This window comes from Musa acuminata, chromosome BXJ3-5 (genome assembly GCF_036884655.1).
Source record: "Musa acuminata AAA Group cultivar baxijiao chromosome BXJ3-5, Cavendish_Baxijiao_AAA, whole genome shotgun sequence".
NCBI lineage: Eukaryota > Viridiplantae > Streptophyta > Magnoliopsida > Zingiberales > Musaceae > Musa > Musa acuminata.
In genome coordinates this window covers 43,804,413-43,827,492 of record NC_088353.1, presented here as the reverse complement: position 1 = coordinate 43,827,492, position 23,080 = coordinate 43,804,413, and the positions used below count along the sequence as shown (strand labels likewise).

General features: G+C 42.3%; 4 protein-coding genes across 8 annotated transcripts; 1 reads left to right on the top strand and 3 right to left on the bottom strand.

Annotated features, from left to right (window-relative positions):
- Positions 1-608: 608 nt before the first annotated feature.
- Positions 609-2,590, bottom strand: LOC135638558 (histidine-containing phosphotransfer protein 1-like). Of its 2 annotated transcripts, XM_065151718.1 has the most exons (7): positions 1,999-2,582; positions 1,796-1,900; positions 1,582-1,712; positions 1,413-1,481; positions 1,137-1,208; positions 984-1,056; positions 609-902 (listed from the first exon to the last, which is right to left on the bottom strand). In XM_065151718.1, exons 2-7 carry the CDS (start codon positions 1,853-1,855, stop codon positions 852-854), a joined length of 456 nt encoding a protein of 151 aa, XP_065007790.1. In that variant the 5' UTR covers positions 1,856-1,900; positions 1,999-2,582; the 3' UTR covers positions 609-851. The 2 variants fall into 2 exon arrangements, with proteins under 2 accessions (XP_065007790.1, XP_065007789.1); XM_065151717.1 differs by having other exon boundaries at positions 984-1,208; positions 1,999-2,590.
- A 2,575-nt stretch (positions 2,591-5,165) lies between these two features.
- On the bottom strand, positions 5,166-12,233 carry LOC103986249 (pyruvate, phosphate dikinase, chloroplastic). Its single transcript, XM_009404191.3, has 19 exons — positions 12,123-12,233; positions 11,794-12,027; positions 11,578-11,715; positions 11,247-11,409; positions 10,943-11,178; positions 10,711-10,839; positions 10,444-10,623; positions 10,033-10,170; positions 9,431-9,595; positions 9,085-9,246; positions 8,824-8,913; positions 8,378-8,516; positions 7,859-8,036; positions 7,370-7,499; positions 6,790-6,918; positions 6,400-6,537; positions 5,807-5,884; positions 5,592-5,683; positions 5,166-5,426 (listed from the first exon to the last, which is right to left on the bottom strand). Exons 1-19 carry the CDS (start codon positions 12,204-12,206, stop codon positions 5,381-5,383), a joined length of 2,649 nt encoding a protein of 882 aa, XP_009402466.2. The 5' UTR covers positions 12,207-12,233; the 3' UTR covers positions 5,166-5,380.
- A 3,579-nt stretch (positions 12,234-15,812) lies between these two features.
- Positions 15,813-17,544, top strand: LOC135638708 (histidine-containing phosphotransfer protein 1-like). Of its 3 annotated transcripts, XM_065152007.1 has the most exons (7): positions 15,825-16,154; positions 16,253-16,357; positions 16,441-16,571; positions 16,672-16,740; positions 16,945-17,016; positions 17,097-17,169; positions 17,251-17,544. In XM_065152007.1, the coding sequence occupies exons 2-7, from the start codon at positions 16,298-16,300 to the stop codon at positions 17,299-17,301; spliced, it is 456 nt and encodes a 151-aa protein (XP_065008079.1). In that variant the 5' UTR covers positions 15,825-16,154; positions 16,253-16,297; the 3' UTR covers positions 17,302-17,544. The 3 variants fall into 3 exon arrangements, with proteins under 3 accessions (XP_065008078.1, XP_065008077.1, XP_065008079.1); XM_065152005.1 differs by having other exon boundaries at positions 15,815-16,154; positions 16,945-17,169; XM_065152006.1 differs by having other exon boundaries at positions 15,813-16,357; positions 16,945-17,169.
- Positions 17,545-18,214: 670 nt separating this feature from the next.
- On the bottom strand, positions 18,215-20,729 carry LOC103986250 (gibberellin receptor GID1C-like). Of its 2 annotated transcripts, XR_671794.3 has the most exons (3): positions 20,339-20,729; positions 18,656-19,799; positions 18,215-18,525 (listed from the first exon to the last, which is right to left on the bottom strand). XR_671794.3 is itself a non-coding variant. In XM_009404192.3 (2 exons), the coding sequence occupies exons 1-2, from the start codon at positions 20,375-20,377 to the stop codon at positions 18,798-18,800; spliced, it is 1,041 nt and encodes a 346-aa protein (XP_009402467.2). In that variant the 5' UTR covers positions 20,378-20,729; the 3' UTR covers positions 18,215-18,797. The 2 variants fall into 2 exon arrangements, 1 of the variants encoding a protein (XP_009402467.2); XM_009404192.3 differs by having other exon boundaries at positions 18,215-19,799.
- Positions 20,730-23,080: the final 2,351 nt, after the last annotated feature.

Genomic DNA, 23,080 nt, shown 5'->3' with positions numbered 1-23,080 from the left:
AATATCGTTCGTCTTGTGTTCATCGTCTCATCTCATGATTGGAGTCTGCAAAGTGTTTAGACACACAACGTTGGCACTTGCAGTTTCCCCGTGACAGCTCATAGTGTTCCAAGTCTTGGACTGCCTTTGCTTGTTATCCTGGCTTCAACAGAGGAAAAAGATCCTTTCTTCCATCCCGTCCTGGGACTAATATCTCTGAAGCATCTTCTGCATACGCTACACTGTCTTGAACATTGCTCAAGGAAGTTACGATGGATGGATTCATGGAACAGCTAAGGTGGCCGTAGGGAAAGAAGGCGTCAGAGAACAGCCAGAGGTTAAGCTGTCACAAGCAATAATGGGGCTCTTCTTTGTCATCTTTTTACGCATGTCAGACCCCCTTCTTGGCAGCTTCGCTGCAGCTGCTCTCCGGCACGCCTGGCTCTCGTTATGCGTCGAAGACTCATCCACCTACCTTCCCTCGACAGACAACCTGCGCATTACTTCACCGGGGAACTGGTTTCTCGGTAATGCCACGCTCGATGCTTCCACTCTTCGCATCAATCAAGTAGTACTGATGGAGAAAGGTGGGACTTTTTTGACTTAGCAACCTCTTTGATTCTCTCTAATGGTTAGAAACCAAGTATCGTGTATCATCACAAGTACAGAGATGGGAAACAAGATGGTGCGTACAGATCTAACACCCAAAGGTTTTTTGTTTGTTGAGTCATGATGGCATCCTCTCACGAGTGGGCCAAAAGGGAACTGCGAAAGCAGAGCATAACAAAACATGGCTTGACAGCAAGCGAACAAACAGCTTCGCCAACTCTTCCTGCGCCGCGCCCTATCAACACCTGGCTTCGCAAGGACTGCTACCACATTATTGGGATGGATCCACCGGCGGCCACGATCTGCTGCTCCAGCTTTCGTCCAACACACAGACAACGTCACAAAGGCGTGGTTGGATTGGAACCCCCGAAAGAAGAGCTTTTAAGCACACTTACCAGGAACAGAGTCTCCAGCTTGCTCTTCACCAGGAAATACTCCTGCCGCACTTGCTGCAGACATCTGAGGCACCTGCAACAAGGCGAGTCCTACGGTGAACTCGGTGGCGACCAAGAACAAGAATCATGTATTTCGAGAGATCGCATGCTGACCCTTCTCGGTTCATCTCCTCGCAGCAGATGCGGAAGGCCATGCAGACATTCTTGACTCTCTGAGCACCTATGCTGTTCGATGGAAGAACCCAAGTTCAGTATCTCATGCTGATTATTATTATTATCTCGCTTACACAGGGATCGGCATGCAACTGAGCCACGGTAGATCAGTGGTGGCTTTGTCAAAATGCTAATGATCACAGAAATGAATCAAGACAAACCACAAGGATCTCAAACATGCATTCTGGGCTCTAATTTCATGGTGGTGTTAAGAACCTGGCACTGCTGCCTTTTAACTGGTGCACATGAGCAGCCACCTTCTTGAAGTCCACGACCTCCTGATCTCTGCGGAGATTGCACCCAAACATATGGCGGAGGATGAACCCAAACACAAATCATGCGGAATACAACGGCAAGACAGGAGTCCGTGGACCAGATCACTCACAGCGTCCTGCTTAGTTCATCCTGAAGCTTCTCAGAATCTTGAAAGAAAAGAGTGACGACCTCCGTAACAAAGTCGGGGTTGCTCTCATCCTGCAGCTGCTGCAGCTGTGTGTACTGGCTATCCAGAAACCCCTTCTCCGTCACCAAACACAGATTTAGAGGAACATCACAAAAACCCAAAGAAATGAAGTAGTAGCAAGACATGATCTCTGTACCTCGCGGAAGAGGGTTGATGTGAAGTCAATGTATCTCCTCTGCAAGTTACTCGACTCCATGTTGTCTCCTCTGCTCGCAGGGACCCGGTTTCTTCTTCACCGCTTCTGAGGAAAAGATAACAGCAAGAACAACATGGAAGAAGGGATCGCACGGAGATTCAACAGCGTTGGAGGGAATTTATTGGTGCGGAGAAATCACTCACCGTCTTACTTGCTGCTTTTAAGTTCGGCCATAAATTGTCATCACCATCCGTCATCAATCGCCCCTTTCCTCTTTTGCTACTATCCTCGCTTCTCTCTTTACAGCCTATCCTCTTACCATCTCCACTCTCTCTCTCTCTCTCTCTCTCTCTCTCTCTCTCTCTCTCTCTCTATGCTGGAGTGACAGGTTGGGTTCTTGAGATGTGGAAGAGCACCTCAGCCCAACCAGGCAAAAACAAGTGTCAGCCACCTTCGATTGGCTTACTGTGATAGGAAAACACAAATCTAGAACTCGCCTTGTTGTGGCGTAGTTTGGTCCCTCTCAGTGTCTCTTTCCCTCACCAATGATCAAGTAACACAAGTTCCTATCTACTCTCCTCTCTCTAACGATGGACAAGATTCTGAACCTGCTTTTGGCTGCTGCTGTTTGGGTGATAGGTGCTGTCAGCTGCCAAGATTACCCCCTCCTTCTGTAAAGGATTTACTCCATGGCTGGGTGTTCCATTAAGCAATCCACATTGTAGATTTATTCCCATGAACCTAATCTTGATTGCATGTATATTTTGTGGTTGAGTTGGGAATGGAGTCTCCCCTCCTAAACCCTTTCTCCATTGTGTTGAATATATTTGCTCTTATCATCTTTATTCCCAAAAGAAAGCCTACAGGTGCTACAAACGAGTGCTCCGATTGCTTTGCTTGAAATAAGCATGGCCACAGAACACACTCGTCTGCTTCACGCCAGGAATCATCAACATTCCATGTACTACTTTTAAGAGAAAATTATCGGAGGCATCAACATTGTTAATTTGAATTTTCTGTGCACAACTGTTCTTTCAGAGAACGTTATCAGAGAGATCAACACTGTTCAGTCATTGAATCTGATTCGATCAACATTTTGGAAGGGAGTTGTGGCTATCAATCACGGGCATATAGTTCAATCAATTCAAGCTCTATTGGAGGAATACTTTCCATCAAGATTTGATGCCAATGTGACAGATGAGTTAGTTTATATAGGTGGAATCTAACATGTCATGATCTGATTAGCGTGAAATATTCACCATATCAAACATGAATAGAGCAGGAAGAACAAATAGGAGCTATGTCAAACATGAACAGAGCAGGAAGAACAAATAGGAGCTATGTCAAACATGAACAGAGCAGGAAGAACAAGTAGGAGCTATATCAAACATGAATAGAGCAGGAAGAATAAATAGGAGCTGAAATATTCACCATATCAAACATGGATAATAAAATGAAGCATAAAGAACAAGAAAAACCTGAATTGCAAGGGATCCACTCTGCAACAAGAGATCAAGGAAATAGATAGAGCTGGATATCTTTAAGTCGTCCCTCCATCCGAGTCTTCAGTTTAAAGATATAATTTGTTCTTCGCCATCATTTCCCGATTTCCATCCTTATATTATTTCCTGGATTATTGTTCTCCCTGACAACCATGAAGCAAACAACCTTGTGAATGAAGTTAGCTCTTCCTGATCTTGCAATGACTGCATAAGTGTCTTCTTGAAAATGACCAAAAGAAGACATGAGAGCACTAAGAACAAAAAGCATAATACCACAGAATTTGCTGATGGGTCAAAAGGCAGTACAAGATGAAGAAATACAGATCTCCAATAAGACTTTATTATTTGTTACTGATAAATCATTCATACGTCCCAATTCCCATTGTCTCTGATATAAAAATCATGAACGTTAGTGAAGAATCGCACAAACATAATAGAGCTAGAACAAATAGGATGAAGCCAAGCTAAAAGGGATATAGTGACATAAAATTCCTACATGAACAAATTATATTACACATATTATGTATATGAATAGACATATTTATATATGTAAACATTTGAATCACAAGAGGAAAATCTTCTCTTCATCTTTCAGACAAAAAAAATTTGCTTATGCGACTGAGTGAGTACAGAAGGGAACTACTGAAAGTCTTCCCACAAGAGCCATCAAAGGAAGGAGAGTCTATGTCTGGCACATCATGCAGTAATTCTCATTAATGTTATTCATGCCTTTCTACAAGGATGTAGTTATATAACACAATAAAAACTCAATAAACTTCCATCAACTATTTGAAAAAATATATCACAATCCAGTATCCACCTGATATCAACTCTGCAAAGCTGCATACATTTCAATGAAAGCAAAAAGTCTACTTACGGAGTAGTCATAGGCTCATAATATGCGAGCATCAAGACCTGAAAAAGGATGGATGATGGATAAGAAAAGTTCTTTTATTTTTTTTGAGAAAAAAAATAAAATGTATCATGCAGAAACCTAAATACAAGAGTTCAAGTAATTTTTTTTATGCGAAGGATAAGTGATAAGGACGAGATTTGATCATAGGATTTTGTTATCAATAATCAAAGCATTTACTGGCTAAAATAGTTGACATCCTCCCAATCTAGGTTTTTAACAAGAGAATAATTTATTAAAACTTGCAAAAAATGAGAATGTATTATTTCCATTGTGAGGAATCATGCTCCATTTCATGTTGTTCCTAGAGAAAGCTATTGTTCTTCAACAGTAGCTGAAAGGAGGAGGAAATGGCCTGAGGCTCAGTTGTTGCTGCAAGGACAAAAGCACTGAAGAATCTGATGCACTCTTGGGTTTGCAGCTGTAATGCAGATTAGGATGAAGATCACCTCAATGATACCTAAAAGGGAATAAATTAAATATTTATAACTATGATATTCTAATCCACAGCTGGATAGGACCTGAAGATGAGGTGATGTATTGAGAAAAATGGAGTCTGATCAATTAATCACTGCCTCAAAGCAGAAAGCAACACTAACTGGTTCAAAGAACTAAAATACAGAACCTCTAGGAGTAAAACTTCTTCCAGTCCTATCAGATAAAGACTGTAATCCCTGTTCTGGAGTTCCAATTGCAGTCCTTTGTTAAAAGAAGTGAATGCACCAAACAAGGGATTGCATAATGTGGGTTTCAATTTTTTTGATAATATTCCGATGAACTAAAGAAAAAGCAGATTCCGATTCCGAAAAAGCAGATTCAGAAGTGAATGCACCAAAAAACACTTTCCTAAAAATATTTGAATATATATATATATATATAATATTTTTAAATTTGATCTAATATACATCTGACAGGTAAGAATACAAAAAACTTTTTTTTTTTTTTGTATGGGTCACTTATAATTTTAAAGTGAGATATACAACATTCACAGGACAAACATATTTTTATGCTCTCCATTGAACACAAGGGCAGTGAAGAACACTGCCATGCTAACATCTCAACACAAATCTAGATATATTGCTTCTTTCAAGTTTCCCTTTCACATACATACAAGATTGAAGGTGCAAGAAGCAATTATTGATGGGTTATGCAGACATGATTTCAAGTCCTTCATGTTACTACCACTTGAGCTGCTGCAAGCCTTGCAATTGGTACCCTGCAAAACAACCAGATCTTATTGCTCTCTTTGTTTTTCCTCCAATATGATGTCAAGCAGATTGATATTTATTGTTCATCAATTGTATCTGCCTGTGCATCAACAACTGAACAAGTGGCAAAAGCATGGAACTATGAGTTGTGGATCCAAAGAGTGTAGCAGAACCTGAAGGGGGAGCATGAGACATAGTCCAGCCCAACTTGTGCAAAGAAAGCAACTGATGAAGGCTCTCCACCATGTTCTCCACAGATCCCTATCTGTTCAGAAGACAGACACACACATTCATGTAAGAGCTCTCCTTTTCTTGGGCAAGATTTGAAGCTACAGCACTGTTAAGAGTGTACAAACTGGCCACAGCTTGCACACTTGATGATACTCACCTTTAAATCAGGCCGAGTTCTTCGGCCTCTTTCGACAGCAACTTTAATGAGCTGACCTACCCCTTTCTGATCAAGAACCTGAATCAACAAAAAAAAACTATATATAGATGTAGACCTGTACATAACTAGAATAATCTTTCGAAAAAAAAACCGAAAAAAAAAAGATTAGACATCTTAGGTTGGCAAGAGTTCAAAAAGGACTCGAAATTTTTTATCAAAGTACTAGAGATTCAAAGTTGGTTAGAATGCATTCATAAACTCCTAAATCAATTACGACAATTATGAATGCTCAAGTGAAGTACAGAAAAAAAACCTTCATTTTTTTATTCATTATGATAAAGTAATTAGCTTTCATACTGGAATGCTATTTAAAGATTCATCTTACTGCTTGATTGAGTTTCTTTCATCCTGTTCCAAGTTCACAAGAAAGACAGTTTTTCTTCGTTTTAATCCCAAAGTCTAAATCATATTTGACAATCAAGTGGAAAATTATCATATTGTTACTTGTGCCGAGACACGAAAACTTTCCATATTGTCGATTGTGTCATGACACAAACCTTATAATGAGATAGATGCTTGCGAAAAAGCTTTACCTCAAAGGGATCACTTTGGAGGATGCCCTCGGATAAGTAGATTGGCAAAAACTTGCCAACATCATCCCTACTGTAACCAAATGTCATTTGTGTGAGATCATTTGTTCCGAAAGAGAAGAACTCTGCCTGTTCAGCAATCTGCCAACACGCAATTTAACACGGTAAGACGAAGCAATCAGAACTATATCTGTTTCTGCTCGCGTAATTATTGCTAGTTAACTTGAACAACCAATTTCTACTGTAAAAGTCACTATCATTTAGCCATATGACTAACCAAGAACAGTCCTCATTCATCAGAAAAATTATGAAATGATTATATCGGCCAGGATGTAAACTTATGCAAATTGATTAACCTCTAAAGGAATACATAGCTATGAGTGTGCAATTTACCTCATCTGCGATAAGAGCAGCCCTGGGAACTTCAATCATAGCTCCTGACTTGTAGCTTATGGATGTTCCCAACTCGGAGAAAACTTTCTGCGCTATCTTCTGTATCAGACTCATTTGATGTTCATATTCCTGACAATCCAACAGCACCACCGGTTAGACGATGCAGGGTCAAGCGGCACACTTATCTGTTATCATATCTCACCATAATGATGCTACAGCATCTCTCACAATCTACATATGATTCAGAAATAAAATGTGCAGTAATAGTAGTTGGATATGAAAATTTTCTTTTTCTTTAAAAAATCCTCAGTTTTCTAGCAGCTTTCAACATGAAAATAGTGAATATTTCTGATCCAAAAGAAAGATACTGAGTTTTTGAAAAATCATTAGCTTTTAAGAACTTTTTTGCGACTCGATGCCAGGATTTATTCTCCTCATCTTTTTCCCTTTTTTTCCTACTTACATTTGCCCATGGTAGCTAATGAACAAGTATCGACATTAATGAGAATGGATATGTAGGAACACTTTCTTCTTAGCTAAAAATACTTAAAATGACAGAAAGATAAGAATAGGTTCATACCTGAGGTGTTCCGATGAGAGGTACCATTATCTCTGGAAATACTTTGATCCCTTGTTTGCTCACAGAAATAGCAGCTTCGAATATAGCTCGCACTTGCATCTCAGTCAACTCGGGGTATGAAATGCCAAGCCTAATAGAGAATTCTCTTAGTTCATCGATAATTATTAGCATATTAACAATGACATCACCGAAACAGTGCCATATTTTCATAACACAGGATTTGTTTAACAAATTCTGAATCACTGTACAACTGAGAAAAAAAATTCAGAGAACAAAGGCACACAATTATGAAATTTTAAGACAATGGGTATGAAAGTCCACAACCTTTGAATATAACAATCAGGAAAAAGCAGACAAGACTCCAAAAATTATGTGGTATTGTCACATGTGAGAACAAGTGAAAGGAAAATTTCAATAACTAGAAGTAATTACAAGCTAATCGAATTGCAGTGCACTGTTAACCAGTTGAAGTATCATATCGAATCTTACCTGCAACCGCGGAAACCAAGCATGGGATTTACTTCAGAGAGCTTTTCTACTCTTGTAAGGATTTCCTCTTCTTTTATGCCAATTTCAGAAGCCAGTTCACCGACAATATCCTCGAGATTACCCTCTGGAAGAAACTCATGGAGTGGAGGATCCAGCAGGCGAATAGTCACCGGAAGCCCTTCAAGTCAGCAGCAGAGATGAAAGATAAGGTAAAAGCTCCAATTAGATGTAATTTAGCTCACAAGTGATCAAAGATTTGGTTGGACAACCAAGGCCATGTAGAATGAGACAGACACCAAACTTTTTGGCAGGTGCCAAAATAGTGATACTATGATAACCAGGGTGATGATGTACATAGTTTCGATTAGTTCGACATACAAAATTATTAGTGAAGTCCTGGGGAGGCCATAATTGACTATATGTTGTATACATAATATCAATATATAAAACATGTAACAACAGAGTCCGAAAAATATGTGAGAATTCAACTTCATTTGTTCCTTAAATGTTGAAACCAACCATCCATGGCATGAAATATTCCTTCAAAGTCCGATTTCTGATAGGGCAAGAGAAGGTCCAACGCCCGTTGCCTCTGTTCAGAATTTGCTGCCATTATCATTTCTCGGACGGCCTTTATCCTTTCATCCGAAGAAAAGAACTGAGGAACAATAGATGTCAAACACCAAAATGAACCTGTGAGTACAGTGGTAAAAGCTTCAAGACAATGTCAAGCAACAGCAATGCTTTCAACTTCATATTGCACTACATGATCACTCAAACATGTCCTTAGCTTTATTCTGTCAATGTTCATGTCAGAACAAGGATTAAGCAATTTCAAATGGAACAAGAAAACCAAATTAATGACAACCTAAAATATTTATATGATTAGTAAGGCAAGTGCAGCATCATCCATTTAGCAATAGTGTTACTCATCTTAGCTGAGGAGAACTGCACACTAAACTAACCATATGCTCAGTCCTACAGAGTCCAATCCCTTGTGCACCATTATTTATTGCTGCCAATGCATCATCAGGTGTATCAGCATTTGCCATGACCTGCATAGTACAAAGCATAATAATCTTGAATGAAAATAATCAAGCCAAGTGACAGGTGAATCTTGAGAAAGAATATGGTTCATAGACCAACAAAACAATCTTAAATTGTTTCTCAGACTTCCAGTGGAGTACTAATAGCATACTTGAAACTCTTTGACTTAGAAATGATACCTTTAGTTGCCTTATCTCATCAACCCATGACATGAAGGTTCCTAAGTCGCCACTCGGAGCTGGTGGAACAAGCGGTTGCCTTCCTAAAATTACTTCTCCTGTCGATCCATTGAGTGATAGCCAATCACCTTCGTGTATCATCTTGTCTCCGGCCACCACCACCTGGAAGAGACACAAAATCAAACAACAATGATGATGTAGGTTCTACATGTTCTTCTTTTCACAGTGTTAAATCTTATTAAAGCAATGAGAAATGATCAACCATGTTTGCCAACGAGGTCATTGATCATGACAGCCATCAAGGATACTGATACACCTCATTCACCATTTTTGAGACATGGCTTACCTTAGCTGCATCATTTACATGGATATCGGAGCAGCCGGAGACACAGCACTTTCCCCACCCCCGCGCTACGACAGCTGCATGGGAAGTCATGCCACCTCTAGCTGTTAGAATTCCTTCGGCTGCGTGCATGCCTCCGACATCCTCTGGGCTCGTCTCTGTCCTCACCTTCACATATGGACCAAGTATCACCGGTGATCGAAAGATCTCCATGCTTGATTGAATACAAACATTGATCACAACTATTTGGGACGATTTGGATTTATCGTCATCTAAATGTCTTCCTAAAAACTTCAAACAAAATTCAACCTTTCCAGAAGTAAATGACAGAAATCAAGACAAAGTTGCAGTTAGTCTAGCCTTGACATCAATGAATAAGATCATTCACCAAGAAGAAAGCCAAGCCAAGGACTTTGGAAGGTGATCCATGATCAGAAATGTCGCAAGGATAAAGATGAATGATCGATGGCATCTAACAGGAGACATCTAATGAGAATATTAATGCACACAAATAAGAATCTCAGTGAACAAGAAAGAATATCTTCAGTTCTGAACTGAAGGTATTCAAAAACATCAAAGCCTATGTGACAAGGAACATGACTCACCAAAATAACAGCCTTTCCTTGAGCATGCCATGCTTCTGCATCATCAGCAGTGAATACAATTTGACCGACTGCAGCTCCTGGTGATGCAGGCAACCCTGTTGCAATCACTTTATCCTTGTAAGCAGCTGGATCTTCAAACTAGACAAAACAAGAAGAAAGTAAAACAGAGAGATACATCAGGGTTTGATTGTGATAATACACATGCAAGTCACAGGCCAGCAATAGAACATGCTTACACCATCCCACATGTTTGACCACACATAGCACTTGGTTTTGATCAATATCTTGTATCCCAATGGATTCAAAAGAACAAACCATAATAATCTTGGAGTAATTGGATACGGGGGTTAATAAGTTCGTTTGATCCTTGGTGTAATTGGAATTCACTCACTGCTCTTCCTCAACATGTACCTGTGGATGAAGAAGTTGCTCCAGGTGACATGGCTCCACCATCTTAATGGCAGAACGAGTGTCGACAAGGCCTTCTTTGACCATGTCAACCGCAATCTTCACTGCACCTTGCCCTGTTCGCTTTCCTGTTCTGCATTGCAGCATCCAAAGCCTGTTTTCCTGTACAGTAAACTCGATATCCTGCAAATAGCGAAGAAACAAACACCATAGAAGTTCAAAAATCAAGTGAGAAACATTGTGGAGTTGAAAGAGATTTCAGAATCTAACCATCATTTCATTGTAATGCCGTTCTAGAATCTCACAGTTCTCCGCTAGCTCAGAGTAAGGTTCTGGCAGGCACTCTTGCATGGCGCCCAGATCTCGTGGAGTTCTGATTCCAGCAACTACATCCTCTCCCTGGAAAGAAAAGGTAGGAGATGTCACTAAAACCCATAGATCTACCTTCGTAACAGGGCAATGCTTTTGGCGCATCAGCTTAACCAATCAAGACGCGCAGTACCTGAGCATTGACGAGGAACTCCCCGTAGAGCTTCTTCTCGCCGGAGCTCGGGTTCCTGGTGAAGAGCACCCCGGTCCCTGAGCTGTCCCCCATGTTCCCAAACACCATGCACTGCACGTTCACGGCCGTCCCCCGGAGCCCCTTAATCCGGTTGATGCTTCTGTACTTCTTCGCTCTCGGGCTGTTCCATGAATCAAAGACGGCGATCACCGCCAGATACAACTGCCTCCTTGGATCTGCATCAAAGATTCAAACTTGTGGCCGCACCGCGAGCTGAGCGGGAAAGTGGAGCTCAAACTTGTACCTGTGGGAAACTGCTCTCCCTTGGCTTCGATGTACACGTTCTTGTACTGCGCCACCAGTTCTTTGAGATCGGCGGCGGTGAGGTCGGTGTCGTCCTTGACGCCTTTTGCCGTCTTCAAGGCTTCCAGTTGTTCTTCGAAGAGCGAGTGAGGTATCCCCATGACCTTCAAATGCCATGCGAGAGAGAGCGCGTCATTGCCATGACGTAACAGAGGAGCAAGATTCAAGGTCGACTAATGGAAACGATTGACCAGTAAATATCCTGCTTAATATCACTGTCGCTTATTAGTCCTGCTTCAAGCAGCAGAGCAGAGCGGAGAACATCGACTTACGACGTTCCCGAACATGTCCAAGAAGCGGCGGTAGGAGTCGTAGGCGAACCTTTCGCCGCTCTTCACCGCCAGCCCGGCCACCACCTCGTCGTTGAGACCCAGGTTGAGCACCGTGTCCATCATCCCGGGCATCGACACCTGCACAGACGCATCAGTACACGTTATACGACCACACGATGTATTCCTGATTCAGACGAGCGCCGTCGTCGACGATACCGCGGCGCCGGACCGGACGGAGAGGAGGAGCGGCTTGTAAGGATCGCCGAGTCGAGACCCCATGTCCTCCTCCACCGTACTCAGAGATTCGAGCATATCCTCCCAGAGGCCGGCTGGGAGCTCGTGGCCGCCCTCCTGGTACTCGTGGCAGGCCTCCGTCGACACCGTCAGCCCCGGCGGCACCGACAAACCGATGCTCGCCATCTCCGCCAGGTTCGCTCCTTTCCCACCCAGCTGTTAAGTTCAGAACCACATACACATGTAATCTGTTTCTATTCATACACGAAGCTTTGGTTGGATGGAACAGTGGCATGAATGCATGCGCTCACCAAAGCCTTCATGTTCTTGTTGCCTTCGCTCTTCCCCTTGCCGAAGGTAAACACCCTCTGAGAACGTAGATTAGCAGGCGCCATCGGTGGATCAACACAGGTAGAAATCGATGTCTAGTGTTTCAGCGTGAGGTCAGGGTTTGATGAGCTCACCATTTATAGGCGGTGGCGAGAGGGAGATGCGACCTGCAGGATAAAGACCATGAGGTGGAGGCGATAGCGTGGACATCTTTCCCGTCGACCGAGCGCAGCGCAACATGCACGCAGACGTGTGGGCGAGAGGGCACGACGAGCGAGCGCTGAGGGGCGGCCGTGTGCCGCCACGGTAGCGGGACCCACCTGATGCATCCAGCGGCGGGACCCACCAGACGTCTCGGTGGGACCCTGGTACGAAACCCTCCGGCTGGTGACGTTAAACGTCGGGGCGGATGAGGGTCGGGTTCAGACGTCTCGACCGATGGATACGTACGTCGTCTACGTCATGTAATCGGAGCTTCGAAATATCCAGTAGCAACAACGCACACTGAGGGCTTTCTTCTTGCTCTCGATTCACTTGGACAAGATTGGATGGGGCTCTGCACAAATTGATGGATCGGACCTCACATTTAATATATATATATATATATATATATATATATATATATATATATATATATATATATATATATATATATATATATTATAATAATAATAATAATAATAATAATACTAAGTGAACAAGGAATCCAACCTATAAGTTTCAGAATAGATCACATTATTGGCAGATGATGAAAATAATCCAAATCCATATATTTCTTTCTTATTTTATCTGTTTACTCACTTCATTTCTTGATGTTTTTCTTGTGTAGTGATCAAGAGTGGGTATTAAAAATTATGAAGAATTTGTTGTGACAGGAATAATATTATCGTAATATGTATTTATACATATGAGAGAGATATTTTTCTTAAATACTTAAGTCATGTATTTAAATAATATACTTAAATTTATGATTGATTTTTAAATCATAGATTTATTGGGAATTAGAATATGTAAAGAATGTAACTTCATATTTATCTCTATCATAATATTCTATTATGTCTCCTCCCGTGACCGAGGGATTTTATGATGAAGTCTGCTAATAAGTTTAAAGTATGGATGTGAGGAACATATATTTGATGTCTGACAACTTGATTTCTGTTAAAGTGGAAGTCGATGACAATATGTTTCATGGGAGAGTGGAACACGATAACGACGCTTAAGTAGGTGGCACCATTATTATCATATTATATATATATATATATATATATATATATATATATATATGAGTGTATTGGGATATAGTACCAAGTTCATGTGGTAGATTGGTGACTCAATCAAGTCTTGCAATAGTTACTCCAACAAATAATAGATGTAGATGCTCTATCATAAGTGTTGTCATGAAGATAAAATAATAAGTATTTATGAATAAGAATTGAAAGTTCATTTAAGAGAGTTCAATTAAGATATCACAAAATACGTTTTAGTGTAGACTAATACCTAATGGAAGGTTGATTAAATTATGATAATTTATTAATTATAAATAAAATGTTTGGATGTGTGTAAGATAAATATTATATGGAAACATATACTTGTTGGTACAATACGAGATCTATACTAGAGCTGTCATCATATAATTTGAATCATTTAGTAATGAAGAGTGAGGTTATGACTTAATTGATATTCTGTATGTTCATCTTTAATAATGAACAGAGCGTTGTATAATAACCATCGCTCAAAAATTTGAATCAAATAACGTTGACGGTTTCGTTAGAACTAAATTGGTTGATTCTAAGATAGGTGATGGTTTGATGATCTCATAGGAAGTTCTATAAATGCAAGAGGATGTACTGCTCGTACACCACTAAGTGGGGGTTACTTGGGTCATGTTATATATGCTTTGGCTAAACCTATTGATGGTATAGATCTAATTTTAGTTTATGGTAATCTCGATTAATTAAATCTTCTACCCCCGAGTATGATCTCAAATATATTTTTTTTCTAGATAAGAAAAGTCTAGAATGTGTGAGCATTACTTCCACTTTTAGAAAACGACTTAATGTTCATATGTGTTTACGAAGAATCGATTTGTCAATTACTTACAAAATTATTGATCTCCATATAATTATTTTTTATGATAATTATATCATCTACATAGACTAATAGATACATAATATATCTATTTTATTATTGTAGGAATTAAGAAGTGTCAAATTTGAAGTTGACGAAACTGACTTATATAAAAAACAAGCAAAGTTTGATATATCAAGCTCTTTGAGCTTGGTAAAGTCTATAAATAATTTTTCATAGTTTATAAACATGGTTTGGATACGATGAAATCAATGAGTTGCTACATAAAAATATCTTTAGTCAAGGTCCCCTATAAGAAAACATAGTTAATATTCAATTGGCATATATACTAGTTTTGAGTTATAGTCTGAGTGGAATTATCATTGGTTTAATAACTAGACTAAACGTCTCTATAAAATCAACACATAATTATTGGTAAAATCGCTTGGCTACTAGACATACTTTGTATCTTGCAATAGATTCATCTATGTTCCATTTAATTTAAAAGATCTACTTATACTCAATAATATTTTGAATGAGATAAGATGATTCAAGGGTCTATGTAACATTATGGAGTAAGACATCATATCATTATACATGACTTTATGCCAATGTAGATATTTTTGAGCCTAAATGATGGTTATGGGTTCAATAGACATAGATGGAGAACTTATGGTAATATAGTTATCTATGTAGCAATAATAATTTTCTCATGTATTGTTTTCATCAAAATATAAAAGACTTAGCATACGAGTACATGAGCGTGAGAATAGTTTGTAACTTGGACTATATAGCATGAAGAGATTAGTGGTGTCATAGAACTATCAATTGAAGCTTGAAACACTTGTAGAAGAAAACGATTAGACAAAACTTATAATTAAGATTTATCATTTAAATGGATTTTCCTAATATTTGTATCTTTTTTGGAATATACAGAAAAGAATAATAATCTCTTTCACTCCTGAGTCACGAGTGATGATAGGACGATCAAGAGGATGATAGAAGATAATGAACTATTACTGATTGATTGATTATGGATGTGACACACCTACCAGATGTTATGTAGTATGTGTCGATGTAGAAGCAGAAAGAATGCTCGTCAAGTAAAACTAAACAATAATAAAGAATCGTTGCAGAAATAGATCGATCACTAGATGAGATTAATTAGATCAATAAAGTAAAGTAGATTTGTTATAAAAAAAAAGAAGATCGCACTATAAAATTGATAGGAAAGAATTACACATTAGCATATGAAAAATGAGAAGTAAAAATCAAGAGCTATAAAATAGTAATAGGAAGGGCGCAGAGAAAAGGGTTTGCCAGAAGCAAGAAGAATTTAAAATTTTTGTTAAATAACTTTTGTTATCATAGATTTTCTTCGATTATATACTTAAATAATATATTTAATTATGATTGATTCGAAACAAGGATGGAATTCTTGATGCTGATATGACCCGTATGTGAAGTTGTATATGAATAGATCGAAGGGCGAAGTAATCTTGTCAAGCAGGATGAGAATCTTGGTCAGGCTATTGTTGATCATTTGAGAGATGTCAGAGGACAGGAACTTGTGTTGCTTGTTCATTAGAGAGAGAGAAAGAGACACGGAGGGACCAAACTACGCCACAACCATCTCTGTCATTGACTCCTTCGGAAAGGCGAGCTCCAGATTTGTGGTTTCCTATCACAGGAAGCCAATCGAAGGTGGCTAACACTTGTTTTTGCCTGGATGGGCTGAGGTGCTCTGCCACATCCCAAGAACCCAACCGGTCATTCCAGCATAGAGAGAGAGAGAGAGAGAGAGAGAGAGAGAGAGAGAGAGTGGAGATGGTAAGAGGATAGGCTGTAAAGAGAGAAGCGAGGATAGTAGCAAAAGAGGAAAGGGGCGATTGATGACGGATGGTGATGACAATTTATGGCCGAACTTAAAAGCAGCAAGTAAGACGGTGAGTGATTTCTCCGCACCAATAAATTCCCTCCAACGCTGTTGAATCTCCGTGCGATCCCTTCTTCCATGTTGTTCTTGCTGTTATCTTTTCCTCAGAAGCGGTGAAGAAGAAACCGGGTCCCTGCGAGCAGAGGAGACAACATGGAGTCGAGTAACTTGCAGAGGAGATACATTGACTTCACATCAACCCTCTTCCGCGAGGTACAGAGATCATGTCTTGCTACTACTTCATTTCTTTGGGTTTTTGTGATGTTCCTCTAAATCTGTGTTTGGTGACGGAGAAGGGGTTTCTGGATAGCCAGTACACACAGCTGCAGCAGCTGCAGGATGAGAGCAACCCCGACTTTGTTACGGAGGTCGTCACTCTTTTCTTTCAAGATTCTGAGAAGCTTCAGGATGAACTAAGCAGGACGCTGTGAGTGATCTGGTCCACGGACTCCTGTCTTGCCGTTGTATTCCGCATGATTTGTGTTTGGGTTCATCCTCCGCCATATGTTTGGGTGCAATCTCCGCAGAGATCAGGAGGTCGTGGACTTCAAGAAGGTGGCTGCTCATGTGCACCAGTTAAAAGGCAGCAGTGCCAGGTTCTTAACACCACCATGAAATTAGAGCCCAGAATGCATGTTTGAGATCCTTGTGGTTTGTCTTGATTCATTTCTGTGATCATTAGCATTTTGACAAAGCCACCACTGATCTACCGTGGCTCAGTTGCATGCCGATCCCTGTGTAAGCGAGATAATAATAATAATCAGCATGAGATACTGAACTTGGGTTCTTCCATCGAACAGCATAGGTGCTCAGAGAGTCAAGAATGTCTGCATGGCCTTCCGCATCTGCTGCGAGGAGATGAACCGAGAAGGGTCAGCATGCGATCTCTCGAAATACATGATTCTTGTTCTTGGTCGCCACCGAGTTCACCGTAGGACTCGCCTTGTTGCAGGTGCCTCAGATGTCTGCAGCAAGTGCGGCAGGAGTATTTCCTGGTGAAGAGCAAGCTGGAGACTCTGTTCCTGGTAAGTGTGCTTAAAAGCTCTTCTTTCGGGGGTTCCAATCCAACCACGCCTTTGTGACGTTGTCTGTGTGTTGGACGAAAGCTGGAGCAGCAGATCGTGGCCGCCGGTGGATCCATCCCAATAATGTGGTAGCAGTCCTTGCGAAGCCAGGTGTTGATAGGGCGCGGCGCAGGAAGAGTTGGCGAAGCTGTTTGTTCGCTTGCTGTCAAGCCATGTTTTGTTATGCTCTGCTTTCGCAGTTCCCTTTTGGCCCACTCGTGAGAGGATGCCATCATGACTCAACAAACAAAAAACCTTTGGGTGTTAGATCTGTACGCACCATCTTGTTTCCCATCTCTGTACTTGTGATGATACACGATACTTGGTTTCTAACCATTAGAGAGAATCAAAGAGGTTGCTAAGTCAAAAAAGTCCCACCTTTCTCCATCAGTACTACTTGATTGATGCGAAGAGTGGAAGCATCGAGCGTGGCATTACCGAGAAACCAGTTCCCCGGTGAAGTAATGCGCAGGTTGTCTGTCGAGGGAAGGTAGGTGGATGAGTCTTCGACGCATAACGAGAGCCAGGCGTGCCGGAGAGCAGCTGCAGCGAAGCTGCCAAGAAGGGGGTCTGACATGCGTAAAAAGATGACAAAGAAGAGCCCCATTATTGCTTGTGACAGCTTAACCTCTGGCTGTTCTCTGACGCCTTCTTTCCCTACGGCCACCTTAGCTGTTCCATGAATCCATCCATCGTAACTTCCTTGAGCAATGTTCAAGACAGTGTAGCGTATGCAGAAGATGCTTCAGAGATATTAGTCCCAGGACGGGATGGAAGAAAGGATCTTTTTCCTCTGTTGAAGCCAGGATAACAAGCAAAGGCAGTCCAAGACTTGGAACACTATGAGCTGTCACGGGGAAACTGCAAGTGCCAACGTTGTGTGTCTAAACACTTTGCAGACTCCAATCATGAGATGAGACGATGAACACAAGACGAACGATATTAATGAATCAAAACACATTAGCAGAGAATGGAGGATACAAATCAAGAGAACTTAGGCGAGAGGTAGAAGAACAAGAGGGCATCTTCATACTGAAAGACATACATGGATAAGAACAACACTTTTGAATGTTCAACCATGTTGTTATAATCAATATTGTTACAGCATTAGCCAGTTCGGTCCCGGCAATCCATCCCAGCAAGATCGACATGGTTCTTTGCCTTTTGGAACCTCAATATACAACATGATTCGGTATGGACTTTTGGAACCTCAATATACAACATGATTTGGTATGGACACATTAGTCCATCCAAGAAACAAAGTTTCTTCCATGAACTCAGAAGCATCTCCATGCCGCCGTGTCGAAATGGATCATGCTGAATAATATTGAGAATTTGTTAGAACAATCTTTTAAACTTGAGACACAGAATTCAAACCAAGCCAAAGAAACCATCTTAATCTAATTTCATGTGCATCCCATGAATCAGAACCAAAACTAAGTCTGACCGTATGCAAGCAGTAGCAGCGGCGGCAATTATCCAAATGCATGTCGTCGGTGCCGAGCAGACGAAGTAAACAAGCCGCAAGCAGTATAAGTCAAGCTTCCGATGTACGTAGTCAAGTCGGGAAGGTATCAAGAGTTGTGCACTCACTGCACGTTAGCCATGACAAAGTTCTTGATCTCATCCATCACTTGGTAAAAATGATCAGTGTTTGGCAACAAGTAGAATCCGATGGTGGCCTGTTCCCGGTACACAAGCTTCACAGAATGGCCGGCCTTCTTCAACCCTTCGGCATACGCCAATTGCCAGTCCTGAACAAGATCCAATCCTGCCGCTATAATGAGGCTCTTTGTGAAGGGAAGACCATCCAGCTTCGCTGCGTTGGGGCCGAAGGGATTGCAAGCCGGGTGGTCTCTATCTGCCCCCTCGGGGAGATACGCTTTCCAATACCAATCTCTGTCCCTAATAGTGACGAAGTATTTGCCGTCCAACCTCTTCTCTGACTCCGTCCTACAGTTTCCACCAAACATGGGGTTAAGGAGAATGTTGCCGGAGACCTCGATTCCTGACTCCGCTGCCCTGATGGCCACATGGTGTGCGATGTTTCCTCCAGAACTGTCCCCTGCGAGGAACACCCGAAACTTGGCATCCTTTCCGCTTTGAAGCCACGGCTCCGCAGAAGCCCACTTAAGGGCAGCCCACCCATCGTCGTAAGCGCAGGGATACTTGTACTCGGGTGACCGGCGGTAATTGACGGACACGACGACTGCGCCGCATAAGGAGACGAACCGGCGGCAGAGTGAGTCGTAGATGGCGCTGTTGGATGAGGAATGGGCAAAACTTCCGCCGTGGAAGAAGATGATGACCGGAAAGGGGTCAGCAGAGGGCGGCTGATAGAGGTCGGCGAGGAGAGGAACGGCGGCTGAGGTGGAGGGGGCAGGGCGGTAGATGCGTGAAAGCAGTTTACTGGTGCGGCCGATGAGGACATCGAACGAGATGACGCCATTGACAGGGGTGGCATTGGCAGGGACCTTGCGGTCGAGGAATTCGGCGAGGTGGCGGTCGAAGGTGCCGTCGGGGCGGCGCAGCATGTTGTAGGCCAGCTTGAAGTTGGAGATGAGGACCCAGGTGTTGAGGGGAACCGCCATCTGTGTGGGCATCAAACACAGCGATGAGGAAGTGAGATCAACAAACGGATCAGGCAGGCTTTGTGGGGTTCAGCTTTTGGCTTTTCATCAATTATAGGAGGAACTGTGGATTAAAGCTTCGATCTTTTTCGCATTCCCGGGAAGAGGGCAGCTCCTAGTGATCGCAAAAGCGTTTGTTTTTTTGCTTTTACCTGATCAAAATCTATGAGAGGAGAAAACAAGATGACATCAATGGGGTTTCTGTATCTCTTTCATCCATCTCAGATAAAGATAGGAACTTTGTCACCGGAATTCAACGCACAGGGGGAAGGAACACCGCGTGAGAGGACACAGCAGATGGGAATCGATTCAAAGCCATCAAAGCTCTGGCCTTTTGCCGAATTAAACCATAGGAAATCGTCAGGGAGCAAGATAAGGACCAAGTGGCGAAACCCTAACACTAAATCGCCAGAATCGCGTCGAACCCATCGAAATCAGAGCTCTATATCTAATGCAGAAGGCAGAAGGGAAAACGAGGTCAAACAAAAGAGAGTGGGTACCTTGGACTCATTGGCATTAACCTCGTTGCTTCCGGCCATATTGAAACCGAGCTCAGCAGTCGGTCAAGAGAAGGAAGCAGATCCGGAATAGCATCAAAATCAAAGAAAGCTCTCTCCTTTCCGAGTGACACGGGCTCCAAGCATCGAACGTCGACTCCTTCCTCTTCCGGGAACCCTGTTTCGGTTTTCCCGACCTCCACTCCCGCTAGTCCTCGCGGAAAATAGTGACCTTTCGCGATCCAAAGGAGCAGACCCACAAGCAAGCGAAATGGCAGAAAGAGATGGACCAAGACGGGGGCGAGGGGGCGAAGCAACGCCAACCGGTGCGGAGGAATGGAGGAGATTGAATGGAGCACGCGAGGAGGGTAGAAGGGAGGCGACCAGAGAGAGAGAGAGATGGAGGAGACGACAAATAGGGAAGGCCGAGGCGTCATAATAAATGAGCACTCCGCGGAGTCGTACCCACTATTGTACCCAGCGGTAGATAAGACAGAGTCCACTTAAATATTACATCGAAGAAAGGCTGTTTCTCTCCCGTTCGTCTTCTTCTTGTTGAGTGCAGAGAGTGAGAAGCTCTGTATGACAAAAACGCCGCCTCTGTTCTTTGACTGCTCGATTGAAGCGTCCATCGTATATGGAACCAACATGTTTCTCTGAGCCAACGGCAGCATCCCGAGTTGAGGTGGGCGAGAATTTTGCCGACACTGAACCGAGGAGGAATTATGACAGAAATCCCACCATCTCATGTACGACAACTACAGTGATGAAGACTGTTCCGTCACAATGCCAGGACAGTCATCTGAAGCCATGCACATTTGAGGTAGAAACAAAAGCCATTGTAGCCATCAGAGTGGCCTTCTCATGAGTAAAGCTAAAGTAACTATTATGCGCAGGGCAACAGTTCGCCCACCACAGGAACAATCCGTTCTCCCATGATAATGTCATCCGATCCCCCTCCGTTCTTCATCAGCAAAATTCATCCTGCCTAACCACAGAATATTCTGCAGGTCAAACCTGCCATCGATCCAGCAATAACAGCGCGCTCGACACAACACTTAACGAGATCATGGTGTTTATCCAGAAATAATTACGAGTAAAAGCTTCGAGGGAATTATAGGGGAAGATCTTGTCGGATGTCGAGTACTTTTCACCTTGTTCTCTCCGGTCACCGCCGCAGAAAGTCAACCATATCAGAGAGAGAGAGAGGAGTAGATCATTTGATGATAGTCTTAGTCGAACAAAGAGTTGGGAGTTAGAAAGAAAGGGGAGAATGATCTGAAACCATCTCAAGTAAATTTGCTTGTTCTTATGAATGCAGTCAGCAACTTATTCTGCTGCTTCCACTTAGCCAGCAACTCATCCTACTGATCCAAAGAAAGACGTCGGGATAGATGAAGGCTTCGACCTGCTCCCTCGAAGTCCTCCTTCCTCCATCCTTCCAATCATCACCGCCGAGCGCTCACCTGCAGCAAACATATCAGACAACTGCAGACTTCACTGTTCCCTCTACAGCTTCTCCCAGAATGCATGGCCATCAGTGCCGAGAACGGACGCGTAGAAAAGGCCGTCTGCAGTCGTCAAGCGGTGCCGTGTGCGGACAAATTGCAGTACCTCGTCGTGGCTCTCTCGCTCTGTTCATCCGCCGACGAGCACACCAGCGCATGCGCCAAAGCGTACGCAGACGCCACCAAAAGAGAGGTCCCATTCCCATCCCCCACTCGAAACGTGTTCGCTCGACAGCCATGTCATGTCAGATCCCTCTTCCTTGTGTGGAAGAGGGTACTGTGCCTTCTGTTGGCCGTGCATTCCATCTCCATCTCCATCTCCATCCGTGGTGGATTGAACCACTTGGTTCACGCGACCAACGGGGCTTGTTTGGCGAACCGCCTTGAGCCGGAATCCAAGGCTTCTCCTGACGCCACGTGCACGATTCGTACGTCAGAGTTGGTTTCATCGGTGAATCTTCGTCCGGTTCGGGTCGAGTCAAGTGTTTCTTGGTGATATGGCTCGGTCCAATCCGAGCTGACCCGGTTTTTGCAGGGGGTCAAGTTTGGGTCAAACAACCCAAAAAAAAGACAGTCATCATCTTATCCTCATCATTTCATTGTTTTTGATAGAAATCATCCATCCAATCTACTGATCCACTAAATAGCGTGTGTGTCTATATCCATACGTGCACCTGAAATGAGTTTTAGTCTTCGATATTATATGCTTATGTGTCCTATTTTGGTGCACGAGTGTCTGCCAGATGTTTGTCCAATCAGCTTGACACGTAGCAATCTAAGCAGCAGAATGAAACTAAGACCTTAAGTCATGTCTGTATTACCCAAATATAAATTATATATAGAATATTCTTTTTATATTATAAAATATTTATTTTAGTTAATCTAATTACAAAATGTTATTCATACCAAGGTCTATCGTACTGAAGTATATCGTCCGTATCGGGCGATATGTACCGATCTAACAGGTTATCGGTACGCAGACCGTCCGGTACCACAACAGTATGAAAAAAAGTATAAAATTGTTCGGTACACTAAGGTATACCGTTCGGTACGCCCTGATATATCACATGGTATACCGGTACCATACCGTATCAAGCCTGAATCGAAATATTGGTACGATATGGTACGACGAACCTTGATTCATACCATGATAATCAAGATCACTTTTTCTTATTTTTCTACTAACATGAGTGTAAAAGAAATCACGTTGAAAACTTATCCAACTTCGATTTTTTGA